A 13,550-nucleotide genomic window follows, 5' to 3' on the forward strand; every position below is an offset into this window, starting at 1 on the left:
GCCTCTGATCAATCTAATACAGGATCGATATGCGCTGGTTGGCAGTTTAAGGATCCTAATATGTAGTTCTTTTTTGATAAATATGCCACTAATTTTCATCCTCAGAATTATCAATGTGCAACTATAAGTTATTTTACTCTACCTGTTCAAATAGGTATGCTCCCATCAACTTGATAGCGGCATTCCTGTCTGGGGCCTACATGTAATGATGAAGTCATTATTGACACACAATTGTCTTCTGGTTCTACATTTGGCCATGCATTGGCAGGGGCTGTTACAGGAGTCCTTACTCTAGGCTCTTATCCTGGCATAATTGCTCAAGAAAATAGACGATCTATTCTTGGTTTCACCTGCTGACTTGAAAAATCCATCAATGCTACCGCTGCTATTATTCGTGATTTGCAGCATGAAATAGAAGACTTAAATCAAGATGTCTTACAGCAGCGTTTTGCCATAGACTATCTTTTAGCCCGTCAGGGAGGGTTCTGTACGTTAGTTGGACGCCGTGGATGTGCTGTACATTTTCATTCTTTGAATGAAACTATTGAGGATGAGCTTGCCAATTTACAATCATACATTCAAAATAATATCTATGCTCATTACTCACCTTTTGAGTGGCTAACCAATTGGCTCCCTGATTGGTCTTGGCTCAGACAGTTTTTCTTTTATGCTATTATTATTATTATTGTACTTATTGCAACCTGTTGTTTTATTCAATGTATTCCAAATTTATTTGCATTGTTTCGTCCCGCTTCCCCCTCTCTTAACCCTCTACAATTGCGATACATTTATAAATCTTTGAATCCTTCATTTAAAATAAAAAAACGAGGATATGTAGAGTTGTAATTGCAGGAATGTTCCAATCTCGGATGGCAAACCTCAGATAAGGAATGTTTCCAAGCAAATACAACTCAGGCAAACAAAGTCACTAATCTATGGATAAAGGAGGATTAGAGAGGGAAAGTAAACATATGTTAGACTTTAACTAGATATAATTAATTGTATGGATTACTGTACTAAACAGTAACAAAAGTTAAGCAGTAAACAAAGTTAACCAATGATGGAGGATAACTAAAAATGTATATAAATGCAAGACTCCAATAAAGTTCATCATGATTCAGTTGTTCATGATCAAACAACTCAACTGCCTCGTCATTACAACATATTACAGTATCTACCCTGTTTCTCCAACAATACGGCCTCCCCCAATAGGAAGTCCCAGCATGTTTTATAGGCATGAAATGAAATTAAGCCCCTCCCCCCAAATTAAGGCCTATATTAAAACATGCGAAATGGGGGAATGGTGGGGGGGCTTGCCATTAGGAAGTACTTTTGTTGCACACCCGGATATGGTGCTGCCTGCGTTGACCCCGATACGAAGTACCCCACCAACACCGAGGTCAACATCCAAGCCATCGCCGCCCACCCAAAGATGCAAGGGGGGAGGAATTAAGTCACCCCCGAAAAGACAGCCTAGCCATTTTTGGGGGGCTCAAAAAAAAAAAAGACCCGGCCTTATTATATGAGAAACACGGTATATATCTCTATTCAAATGCAGTTCATGTCTATCCATTATATAAGAATGGGTTGTAAAAATGTACGTTTTAAATCAATCCAAAGCCTCGTTGAAATACCAAAGGCAACATAGTCAAGTGTTGTCCCTATCAGCTCCCAAATTTAGTAGGAGCAAATGCCTGGGAAGATGCATTGTTAATGCCATTAACTGGTGTCTGCTTTTGTTCTTCTTGGAGCAATCTTCTCTAGAACTAGTCAGCATTATAGTTTTTATTCAATCAGAACAAAGTGCACTACATTTCTTTCTATCTACCCATCCATAAAAAGGCTGCATTGTAAAGAGCTGCAGGTAATAAGTGTTATTCTTCAGAAAATTCACTGTTCTAGAAAGCCAAGAATCTTTCTCCCAATGTTTACCTTGAGAGTCTGGCAAACTTGATGCAGGATGGCTTATTTCTAGGCCCAAGTCTGGGACATCTTTATATTTCTAGTCTCTTCCTTGCAATCTCTGTATAGCTCATGGACAACCCTATGTCATTGATGTTCTCCACCCATCTCTTTGAAAAAAAAAACTACACAAGTAAGAGATAGATTTAAAGAGTGAAGAAAGCAAAAAAAAAAGAGTGGTTGTTTGTTTTCAGTCAACTTTAAGATAAATTGGACAGAACTGCAGTCACAACTAAAAAATAATAATCTCTGGAAAATGTGTGGCATATGCTTGTGGACATATGTATGATTGCAGAAACATACATAGGATCCTTTACTTAAAAAGGCATTATCTTTCCAACATGTTAATGAGAACATCTGTGTAAAAAGCAAAGGATACAGAATCATTTCCTTCAAATATTGTGAACTACAATTCTCAACAGCACAAGGTAGGATGACCATCCATGAAGAATGTGTAGAGTTGTAACTCAGCTACATCTGAATGACCCCATGTTTTTAGGACATAAGTAACAACTTGCTACCTACAAGCACATATATCATTTCTGTATATTCTTTATAAGTAGCAGGATTTTGTTGCATATCTATTTTTGGATTCATACCAAGATAAGCTTAGAGGCAAAGGACTACCCTGTCGCAACTGACCATATAGGGTGTGTTATGTCTGGGAGATCGGTCCCGGGTAGATCGGTCCCGGGTAGATCGGTCCCGGGTAGATCGGGTTGCATAGAGACGCGAGACTCACATTCAGCTCTTTATTGAATATACAGTTCAGTCCAGGACCGGCGAGCCGCTTGGCTTTATTCAGCCAGCCGGCGGCTCGGCGGTCAATGGCAGCGCTTTGAATTTCCCGCGATCGGCTCGGCCAATCGCAGTAGATTCTTAGCACGCCAATCACAGTCGTTTAGTTAACCAATCGGGTTGCGGTCCGCGTGGACCAATCAGAACTCAGGATTTGGAGAATGTTAATATAGAACAGGGTGGGCATTTTGTTCTCTCAGTTCCCAGCCACTGATTTTTCAGGAGGATTCATCTTTTGCAATGAGAGGGTCAAAGTTCTCCGCTGTGCCAAAATATCATCTCTGCTGCTTCTCTTGACAACTCATGAATGTCAGCAGGGGTGAAAAGGGAAGGAGGGAAAATGGATCTTTGAGATACTAATTCTCCCATCACTGAAAAGAACCCATTATAAAGTTATGGCTGAAAAGCTAACTTTGTTTATACACAAATGGGAATGGAAGTGCTCTTCCCCTGTCCCAACCTCTCTGACAAAATAATGTGTAGTTTTAAGGAAGAGCTGTTCCTTTTCATGGTATTCCCTTCTCCTAGTGCTTAAATGATGCAGCACCTATTCTGGGAGAGGACAATGTTTATATAAATGTCCAGAATTGATCTTTGTTTGCAATTTGGATCTATGTTTTTATTTCTATATGGCTGCATTAAATCACCTTGTTGCAGCTACCACTAGGTGGAACTCCAATATACACGAGATCCCAAAAGTATTACAAGTTTGCCTGAAACAAGTGTTTTTATTTGATCAGGGATGTTGCCCTTTAGACCAGCTGTTTGGAGTCTAAGCTTTGAGGTATCAATTGTGTGGATTTAGGAAAATCTCACTGAGAAAGAAATAAAGGAAAGTAACAAGGTATCGATAGTTTTCTTTGTCTTTATAATATACTATTTTTTTCTATCCCATCATCAGGATTCTTTAGAAATTCTTTTGGTGCTATTTTTAAGTTTTATATTGTTGTGAGTTTGCAGAATATATTGCTTTTATTGCTTTAAGCTACAGCATGGGCATTTTTACAAGAATTCATGGCATAGCTCCCAAATCAGCTCGACTTCTACAATTGCTGCCACCATCTGTATTTACCAGCTGAGCTGTTTTATTTCTGACTTAATTATACAGTATCCAAAACTGCAGGAAAAATAGGTGGAAAATGCTTTGCAAAACCTGAAGGCAGTGTATCATCCTCTTGGTGGTACTTGTGTTACTCTGCCTCTCACTTCATCACAAAGCAAAGAGAGGGAGGTACTCAAAACAGCCCAAACATAAAATCTTCTGCTATCTGGTATATAAGAGATCCAGAAGTCAATGGAAAACCTTCAGGTGGATATTGAAACTCTTGGTTTGTTAGCCATATGTGATCAATTTTATGATGGAAGCACAGCATAATCACAGCCTATACTTGATGTCCATCAGTCTAGCTGTCTTGTGTCCTGGAAGAGGTTCCAACATGATAGCAACAAGCCTTTTTCCCAATAAATGACCCATTCTGAAAGTACCAGGGTGTAGCAATGGCACAAGACAAAATATTAAATGGAAGAGCCATGCTAGCCATATATGGGGATTCCTAATCCTTGTGCAGTCAACTGGTCAACTGAGTGTTCCAAAATCCATGGGGAAATGTAGTGGGGGGGAAAGACAAAACACAAGAGAGTGATGCCATTGCAGACATGGGGCAGAGAAAGGCCTGAGAGAAGGAGATGACCCTGGAGTGGCATATTCAATATGAAGTAGCAGAAGTTACAGAGTAAATTGTGTCCAGGTTTCTCCACTTGAGCATCAATGCACCACATACCAACCACATACTATGAAATAAGGTGAGGATGAAGGGAGAAATCAGAGGTCTCAAATTGTTCAGTACACTGGGGACAGTCTACTGTCCCCAGCAGTAGACTGATCTTGAGGTGCAGGTAGGGCAAGTGGATGTATCACCCAGGAATGTTGGCTGAGGCACCCTTGTGACAAAGAAGTGAAGTTATATGGCTATGGCCTCAAAGAAGTGGCAGGCTTCCTTTTGCAAATTGTAGATTTGTAAATTGTAGAAAGATTAGACATCCATCTGTTGATATTATTTTAATCTGAATCCCTGCACTGAGCAGCGGGTGGCCACTATTTTTCATGGCTCTTCCTCTAACCTTCTGCTTCTATTGCTGTCTTTCAAATCACAACAGCCATCTGGCTTCCTTCTAAGGTAACAAGTAAGGAAGCTATATAGAATTTATATAGCTCAAAGCTATCCTCAGATGGTAACAGAATAAGAGGGAAATTCTATTTTAATCACAAGACAATTTTAAAAAGCAGGCACCAGCAATGGAGAGATGCTTACTTACACTATCCTGGATTTATAATTTATAAATTTACACACAGGTCATCCTCTACTTACAATGAATCATTTAATGATAGTACGACAGCCTCAGAAAAAGTGATTTATGACATGTCCTCTCACGGCCATTGCACCATCATCCTGCACTCACATGCTCACAATTTGGGCAATTGGCAACCAGCTGATATGCACAATGGGTTGCAAAATTCTACTGTTGAATAATCATAATTTGCAATCTTCCCAGCTAGTTTCTGATTTTAAAAAATGTCAATTGGGAAAGCTGGATTTGCTTAACAATCAAGTCATTCACTTAATGACTGTGGTTTAAAAAAATTGTATGTGATGACTTACTTTAAAAAGGCAAAAGTTCCCCCACACATGTGTGCTAGTTTTTTCCGATTCTAGGGGGTGGTACTCATCTCCATTTCTAAGCCAAAGAGTCAGTGCTGTCCGAAGACGTCTCTGTGGTCATGTGGCTGGCATGACTAAACACCAAAGGCACACAGAGTGCTGTTCCCTTGTCACCAAAGTGGTACCTATTTTTCTACTTGCATTTTTTACATGCTTTCGAACTGCTAGGTTGGCAGAAGCTGGGATAAGTAACGGGAGCTCACTCTGTTATGCTAGGGATTTGCACTGCTGAACTGCTGACCTTCTGATTGACAAGTTCAGCATCTTAGCCACTGAGCCACCATGTCCCTTAATGACAACCCCAATTTACAAAGGAAATTCTGGTCCCAGTTGTGGTCATAAGTCAAGGACTTCCTTAAGACTACTATTGGATGGTACCAAAATAAGTGGAAAATTCTACTAAGATGATATAAGCAGTCTCTCTCACGTATGAACTGAGGCAAGTTTAAGACAATCCTGCAGGGATTGATAGAAAAAATATGTGCAAACTTTGTGCTGTGTTCAATTTGTTGCAAGGACTCCCGATGTGCCAGTTGAAATGATGAAAAGAAAGAAGAAACATCTTGCAAAATTCTTCTCCAATACACTTGCTTTTTTATTGTTAATGCAGAAAATTCTTTGAATATGCATACATTTATATAAATATATATATACACACACATACACACTACACACACACAAACATTCATACATTCATACACATCTATTGTTGTATAAAATAAAGAATGAACATAGTGTGATCTTTCATGGGTGAGTCAGACATTATTTCAAAGAAAGCCTAGGCCACTACTCAGTACAAGTATACATCATACCTGTCCCAGCACAATAGATTTCTTGCAGTATCTCCTTATGCTTGCAAGAAGCATTTTCTTTTTTTATTTAGAGGGCAGAAGGAATCCCCAAAGGGATAATTTTCCAAGATTCAACATTTGATAGAAAACAGAAATGGGGAAAGAACAGACTTTTTAAAAATATTAAATGACACAAGAGGAATGGAATATTTTAAAAGAGGCAGCTGATCTTCCATTCACTGAAAAGTGGGTAAGTCTTCACCACATATAGGAATCATCAAACCTATGAAAAAGAAAGACAAAACTAAAGTAAACCTCTTTTTTAAACCTTATTTCAAAGGAAGACTATCTCTATACTACATTATTGAATTAATAGTTTGCTAGTGATGTAATTATAAATTGATTCTTGACCTTGTAAGGTTTGGTGGCATTCTAAATCTGAATAAACATTGACCCATGTAGATAAATGAATGGGTACAAATGCCATTTTTTTCTGGGATTAGTTTGCATGGATTAATAGCAGCATTATCCAATTTATTTATTTATTTGTGTCAGAAGCATCACAATTAAAATAAGGCATACTATACAGCATAAAATTTAAAATATAAAAAAAGATTAAATATGTACAAATTAAATAGATCTTGCCGGAAACTAGCAATAGTAATTATGTTATTCAATGTAATGCTAAAATATATATAAAAAATCATAAATTGTGGTCCCCACAACACTAAAACAGGACCAAACTGAGAGACTGCTGTACAGAATCTCTCTCTATTTAGATTAGCTAGAAAGCAGGAAATTGTTGCATTTCTTGCTTTCTAGCTAATCTTTAGATCTTCAGCTCTGCTTTTAAGCAGCCCTGAACCTTCCTTAGGACTGAAGCTTCTATTTTTCAGTGCAGACTCAGGTAGCCAATGGCAGAAACAAAGAAATCTGAGTGTGATTCTGGGAGCAGCTCAATCTGCCTGCCTGCTTTGCCTGATTTTGGGTAAAAGTTGCTCTTTTAAAAAAATAAAAAAATAAATATTGACATAAATATTTATAATATTTACATACAAGCCATGCCAAGCCAGTCATGTGACCACCAAGCCACACCCAGATTAGACCACGCCCAAGAACCAGTTGTTAAGGAATTTGAATCCCACCCCTGCCTCTGTGTGTGTGTGTGTGAGAGAGAGAGAGAGAGAGAGAGATTAGATCAGATCTCTCTCTCTCTCTCTCTCTCTCTCTCTCTCTCTCTCTCTCTCCATAAACCTCTAAATTATTGGATTTCATGATTTAAGCAATATTTGAGAAATGATATTCAATTTCTAATCAGATTTTATATACTTGAAACTGTAGAGATGTTTCTTTTGAAACCATTTGAAAGCCTGCAAACTCCACAAAATTTGTAAGATAACTTCTAGATAATCCATTTATCCAGGAATTCTGGGGTCACTTGCAGCCTAGAAAGTGAATGGTGCCCTGATGGATTTGCAACTTCAGAAACTAGGTTTTGTTTTCTTTTTGCATACAACCAGAGAAATGCACAGCTTATAAAATCGGTAGTGGTAGTAGAAATTTAGTATATTTTCATGTTGTGGGAGATTTATTATATTAGGAGTTGCACCAATTCAGCGAGGACAGTGATTAATTGCTCATCTTTGCTCTTTTTTTTTTTTTACTCACTATGCCAAAGTCAACAGAGGTAAAGATGATCACAAGTTATTTTTAATAAATAGAAATGGGAATGGAATGGATTGTAGCACCCTTATAACACGAATTGTTTAGACCCACCTTGATCTGCTATTACTGTTGTCTCCAAAAACAAGCTCTGACATCAAGGTCCCTGGGATAGATCTCTTGCCAAACCTGATTATAAAAAGCAAAGATTGAGTAACTAAGTTAAGGCTCCCCAGTTGTTTCCTTGGAGAGAAAAAAATTCCCGAATTTTATTCATTTTTTTCCTTGTACAGGATCCCTGCAATTACAAAAAAAAAATAAAAATCCTACAGCTAGGACTGATTACCTGGAATAATAAGTATAACATGATATTACTTTTTAAGTATTTTAACTGTGTTTTGTTTGTCTTGCTTTTATCTTATTTCTACATATCATGTTCTGTTAACTCCCTAATCATCCTGGATGGATGAATGAAAAGGCAGGATATAAATAAAACAAATCATGAACAAAATGGATAAATAACTAAATAAATTTTAGTTACAGATCTTCTGCAAATTGTTAACAGTTAGGGAGTCCACCATCCATTTCTGCACAACCAAGCTTAAGGCAAGGAATTGTAAGCATCCATCAGGCCTTAGCCCTATATTTTCTCATTTAGCAGATTCAAGTTTGACTCCTTAGAATTCTCATTGTAATTTCTTGGCAACAATATGCCAGTATTTAAGCACTGTCTTCTTCTGGGATTTTAAATTTTTTTTCCATTTAGCTTATAGCTATGGAATTCCCTCGAAGTATCACCCGGACTTAACCCTGCTTAGCTTCCAGTTCCAGAAAAAAGTTGCCTCAGTATTGCCACTTGTTGAGATTTGGGGTGTACAGCTGATTGCAAAATCTGAGTGCTCACTTTATACAATCTGTCGAGATTCTCAGTCATCCAGGTCATGGTTTTCCTAAAGGTGCTTTTTCAGGAGGCAACTGGACTTTCTCATTTTTTTCTTTTGAAGACATTTATTGTATGAGAAGCAAAACATCTTCAAAGGAAAAACAAGAAAGTCCCAGTTGCTTCAAGTGAAAAAGCACTTTTGTGTCACATTATGCAGATAACTCTTCCACTGTCATGCCCCAACTCTGCCCTGTTAGAGTCAGACTCTGAGAGAGAGGAGGAACAGCCGACAGGGAGTGGATGTGTGGCTCCGGAGGTTGTGGAGAAGGCTGGGGACGGGCAGAAGCCGGCTGGGCAGTCAAAGGAAGAACCAGGCCCATCCCCTCTTCATCCTAGGACACACAGGGAGGAATGGAGAAGGAAACAACTTGGCTTATGAGAGAGGAAGCGGCCATGATCCCCCTCATTGGTTGTAGCTGGGGAGAATAGTATATAAGAGAGACGGTTAAAACACAGTGTTGCCAGAAGCAAAGAGGTGTTATTTTGGGCTGAAGTTAACTTGGTTAGTGTCCTTCCAACAGACTGTGCCTTGTTATCTCCTTGAAATTGGTAATTACTTATCCTGGTCCGTTGTGGAAATTCCTTCATTGTAGTTTGTTTTAGTTTTTTATTTATCTCTATCTGCTCATTAAGTTCGGACTGTATTGCTTTCTTTTGAAGACTATTTTTGAATAAGTTTTATCACCAACTGAGAATTATTGAACAGTGGGGCCAAGTTGGAGGCATTAAAGGACATTTATTTACATTTTGGATTTTGTTACATTTGTGTTACACTCCGGGTCATCACATCCACTTATAACTCTTTATTCAGCGATCATTCAAAGTTCAAAAGCACTGAAAAAAGTAACTTACAACCAGTGTTCACACATAACATAATTGCAGCATCATGCGGTCCCAATTTAGATGCTTGGCAACCAGCATTTAATTACAATGGTTGCAGAGTGTCCTGGGATCATGTGATCACCATTTGCAACCTTCCCAGCTGGCTTCCGACAAGCAACAAGGGAAGCCAAATTTGCTTAATATTCTGCATTTAATATGATTTGTTTAACAACTACTTAATATCTAATAAAAAAGATCATGAGATTGGGTGCAATTTTATGCAATAACAACTACCTTGTTTAGCAATTGAAATTCTGATCCCAATTGTGATTGTAAGTCAAGAACTATCTGTAAGAGATTCATCAACTAAGTCTGAGCAAAAATCAGAAGACATATCTTTTAAGACCCTTTTTTCTGTTTCTCCATTCTTTTTAATTATCCTGAATGAAAATAGGTCCAGAGTTTCATAGGAAGTTGTTGAAATATTCCAAGTTAATAGTAGCTAGCAAAGAGCAGTTGTTCAGCTATATTGAAGATGTGCCTCTTTGCTGGAAGGTGTCAAGAAAAGATTGGGCAAGCATTTGCCTGAGATGTTATAAGGACCCCTGCCTTGGGCAGAGAGTTGGACTAGAAGACCTAAAGTTACAGCCCTATGATTCAATGGTTTCACAACTAAACTAAGATAAAGGTTCCCCTCGCACATCCATGCTAGTCGTTTCTGGCTCTAGGGGGTGGTGCTCACCTCCGTTACAAAGCTGAGGAGCCAGTGCTGTCTGAAGACGTCTCCATGATCACATGGCTGGCATGACTAAATGCTGAAGGCACACAGAACATTGTTACCTTCCCACCAAAGTGATCTCTATTTTTCTACTTGCATTTTTACATGCTTTCGAACTGCTAGGTTGGCAGAAGCTGGGACAAGTAACGGGAGCTCACTCCATTACACAGCGCTAGGGATTCAAACAGCTGAACTGCCGACCTTTCTGATCGACAAGCTCAGCGTCTTAGCCACTGAGCCACCACATCCCTCTGAACTGTCAATATTTTCCTACTTATTCTAAGATCCAAGAATATTTATGCAGAAGAAAATCTATAAGTTGACTTCTGGCTGCTAACAAGAAAAAGTTCTTTGATTGGCTTCTAAGGAAGAAATTCACTGCTTTTCCATGGCTCAGTAAAAAAAAAAAAAGAACAGTTTCTCAACTTTATGACTAGACCATGGACACTGAAGAGTTCAAAAGTAACACAGGAATAAACACCAACAACTGAGAGAGACAAGTGCTTATTGGTAGTCTCCTGGATCTGTTTTCCAATTAAGCTTCTAAGAAATGAGAGATGGTGTAGGCTTCCATGGCTGGTTTCTGTTGGGCAGTGTTGGGCTTCAGGAATTAATGACCATTCACTCATCTACAATCAATAAATCTAAAAGCCCAACACTGTCCAGGTAATGAGCTGTTCCAAACAACCAACACTAACAGGGGGGAAAAAAGCTAATGGAGCATTTTAGAGCTGAGTTCCTCATTCCCTCCTAAAAGACTGCAAAGCACAGCATTCCCTGGAGATTAAGAGCATCATTATGTATGCACACACTTGCAACAGGAAGGACCCATTAAAGTGTTTGTAAAGTGCATGCACCACACATGCTTATTAAGTGACCGACAAACATAGAATTTATCAGGATGAAATCTGTAAATTCTATCAGGATAGATTTAAATTAAATTTGAATTTTGATACTTTTTGAAGTACTTGGCTGAAGATAGATGCAACATGAAAAGAATCCATAGTTTCTAGGCAGATCTGATATAAAAATCTCATGCATTGAATAATCATGATTTAAGATATTCAAGTAAACTCTATAGTTTCTCAGCCAACATTCTTGCATTTCCCCTTACATGTATTTACCAATTTGCTACTGCAAATTTTTCACTTAGAAAATTTTTTAACAAAATGTGCTTGGAGATGGAAGCTTGAATGAAACAAGGCCACATTAATTCTTCCTATTCTTTGGATCCACACAACAAATTCTTATCCATTGTACATTAAGAAGAAATAAAAGAAATCAAGGTAGCATTCACAGGTGGACAAATGGCATAGAACACCACCCATGAAACATGCCCACGACTACAAAAACTACATTCATGCTTTTTCACACCTTTGCCTTGTCACCAAGTTAATGTAATGCCGAAGGTCAGCAAGGTATTTTGCCATTTCTTCTGGTGAAGCATTTTCTCCAGGACTCTCAGGCTTGGGTGGATAGGCTTCCACAAAAGTTCCCAGACAGAACATGATGCAAAGAGCCATGGCAATCACAAGAGGCCAAGACTTCAGAGAGGCAACCATCTAGGAGGAAACAAATAATACTGACAAGTTCATAAAAATATAGTGAATAAACCAGACTAGCCCTAGATGTTAGACTGCAAGAAATCTGATACTCTCATGTTTTGAATGAAGTCTACCCTCTGTATTAACTGTTGTACCCAAAATAAGCTTAGTAAAAGATATTGTGGAGAAACTTATAATTTGTATATTGTATTCTCTCTCTCTCTGTGTGTGTGTGTGTGTGTCTCCCTCCCTCCCTCCCTCCCCCCCTCTCTCTGTATGTATAAAATCATTTGATATTACACATACTTATCATTTGTAGGTTAACAATTGTCTAAATGCACCGTCCCATCCTACTGAATATCAGTTTCATTGATATCTTCAGTCTAGTTTGTCAAGCTCTGGTTAAGAGTTTGGTCCTGTGGAGCATTTGCCGACAATGCTTTTCTAAAACCAGTCTAATCCTGACTTCACTGGAACACAAACATCTGCTTGCAATAAAGCACACATATAAAAGTAAGGTGGGATGTGAGGTAGCAATAACCTTGTCCATCTATTTCATAAAATGCACAATGGCACTTTTTCATCACTGAATTTCCTCCACCCTGCCCTAGCTACTCACTGTGAAAAGGAAGTACAAAGGCAAAGCTGGATATGAAGAGATGCTGAAGCTCTGCAATCTTCAAGTTGAATCTTGCAATTGCCTCTGTTAACAGCTCTCACAATCAGGATTTATATGCTTGGTAAGTGAGTAAATGAAGGAGGGGGAAGGCTCCTCCCCCTGCCTTTTTTTCTCTCTCTCCCACGTTCATTCAATCATTCACCCATAATTTGTTGATCGACGCAATTCTGTATCAGCTACCTTGATTATCTTTCCAAGGAGGGAGGGAGGAATTCATCAGAAAACTAGCCGAACCCATAGGGAATTAAGAACTGTGTCTCCAAGCCAGTGTCAAAGAACTACAACTTTTGATGACCATCAGTAGGATGGCAATGATGGAAAAATATACCCCCCAAGAGTGAAGGGTACAGAGTGAAGACACATTCTTTTAAAAGCATAAAAAAATTTCCCATTGGAATGGACAAATTCATATTTAAGACAAACTACAATGTAAAAGAGGCTTCATCCCCATAGTAGTAGACCCAGTCCTTTTTGCTTATGACTATTCTTTCAGAGGCAGCCAACATCAAGGGCTTAGAAATAACATATGGGATTAAAGGAAATATTACATTTTCAAGTAAAATAGAAATCAACATTTAATTTTCCAACATAGGTTGCTTTGACAGTTCATTATTACATATGGTTGTAAAAGGCAAAGGGAACATAAGTCCAGATAATGGTTTTCTTCTCCAAAATTATTATTATTATTATTTTGGTAGGAATGGTTGAAAGCGGAACCTGCATGTAATTCTTTTAGGATCTAGTATTACAAAGTTACCAAAAAATACGGCCAAGGTTTTTTTTTCCTGTATTCACTGCACAAAATAATCTCAGGGTGAATTATGACTGCTTGAATATTCATTGAAAGAATC

General features: G+C 38.4%; 1 protein-coding gene across 1 annotated transcript; it reads right to left on the reverse strand.

The window, feature by feature from the left end:
- Positions 1-6,076: 6,076 nt before the first annotated feature.
- Positions 6,077-12,710, reverse strand: LOC113413361 (goannatyrotoxin-Vere1-like). Its single transcript, XM_026669523.2, has 4 exons — positions 12,640-12,710; positions 11,851-12,038; positions 8,048-8,122; positions 6,077-6,554 (listed from the first exon to the last, which is right to left on the reverse strand). The coding sequence occupies exons 2-4, from the start codon at positions 12,036-12,038 to the stop codon at positions 6,530-6,532; spliced, it is 288 nt and encodes a 95-aa protein (XP_026525308.1). The 5' UTR covers positions 12,640-12,710; the 3' UTR covers positions 6,077-6,529.
- Positions 12,711-13,550: the final 840 nt, after the last annotated feature.

The sequence above is a fragment of the Notechis scutatus genome, chromosome Z (assembly GCF_049901735.1).
Source record: "Notechis scutatus isolate UNSWTSFEM ecotype Mainland chromosome Z, rNotScu1.2, whole genome shotgun sequence".
In the NCBI taxonomy this organism is placed as follows: Eukaryota; Metazoa; Chordata; class Lepidosauria; order Squamata; family Elapidae; genus Notechis; species Notechis scutatus.

Coding starts and splice junctions, on each gene's coding strand:
- LOC113413361 (XM_026669523.2), bottom strand. CDS start 12,038: ATGGTTGCCTCTCTGAAGTCTTGGCCTCTTGTGATTGCCATGGCTCTT. Junction 8,123..11,850: donor AACTTGGTGACAAGGCAAAG/GTGTGAAAAAGC, acceptor TTTTATAATCAG/GTTTGGCAAGAGATCTATCC. Junction 6,555..8,047: donor AACAGTAATAGCAGATCAAG/GTGGGTCTAAAC, acceptor TCTTTTTCATAG/GTTTGATGATTCCTATATGT.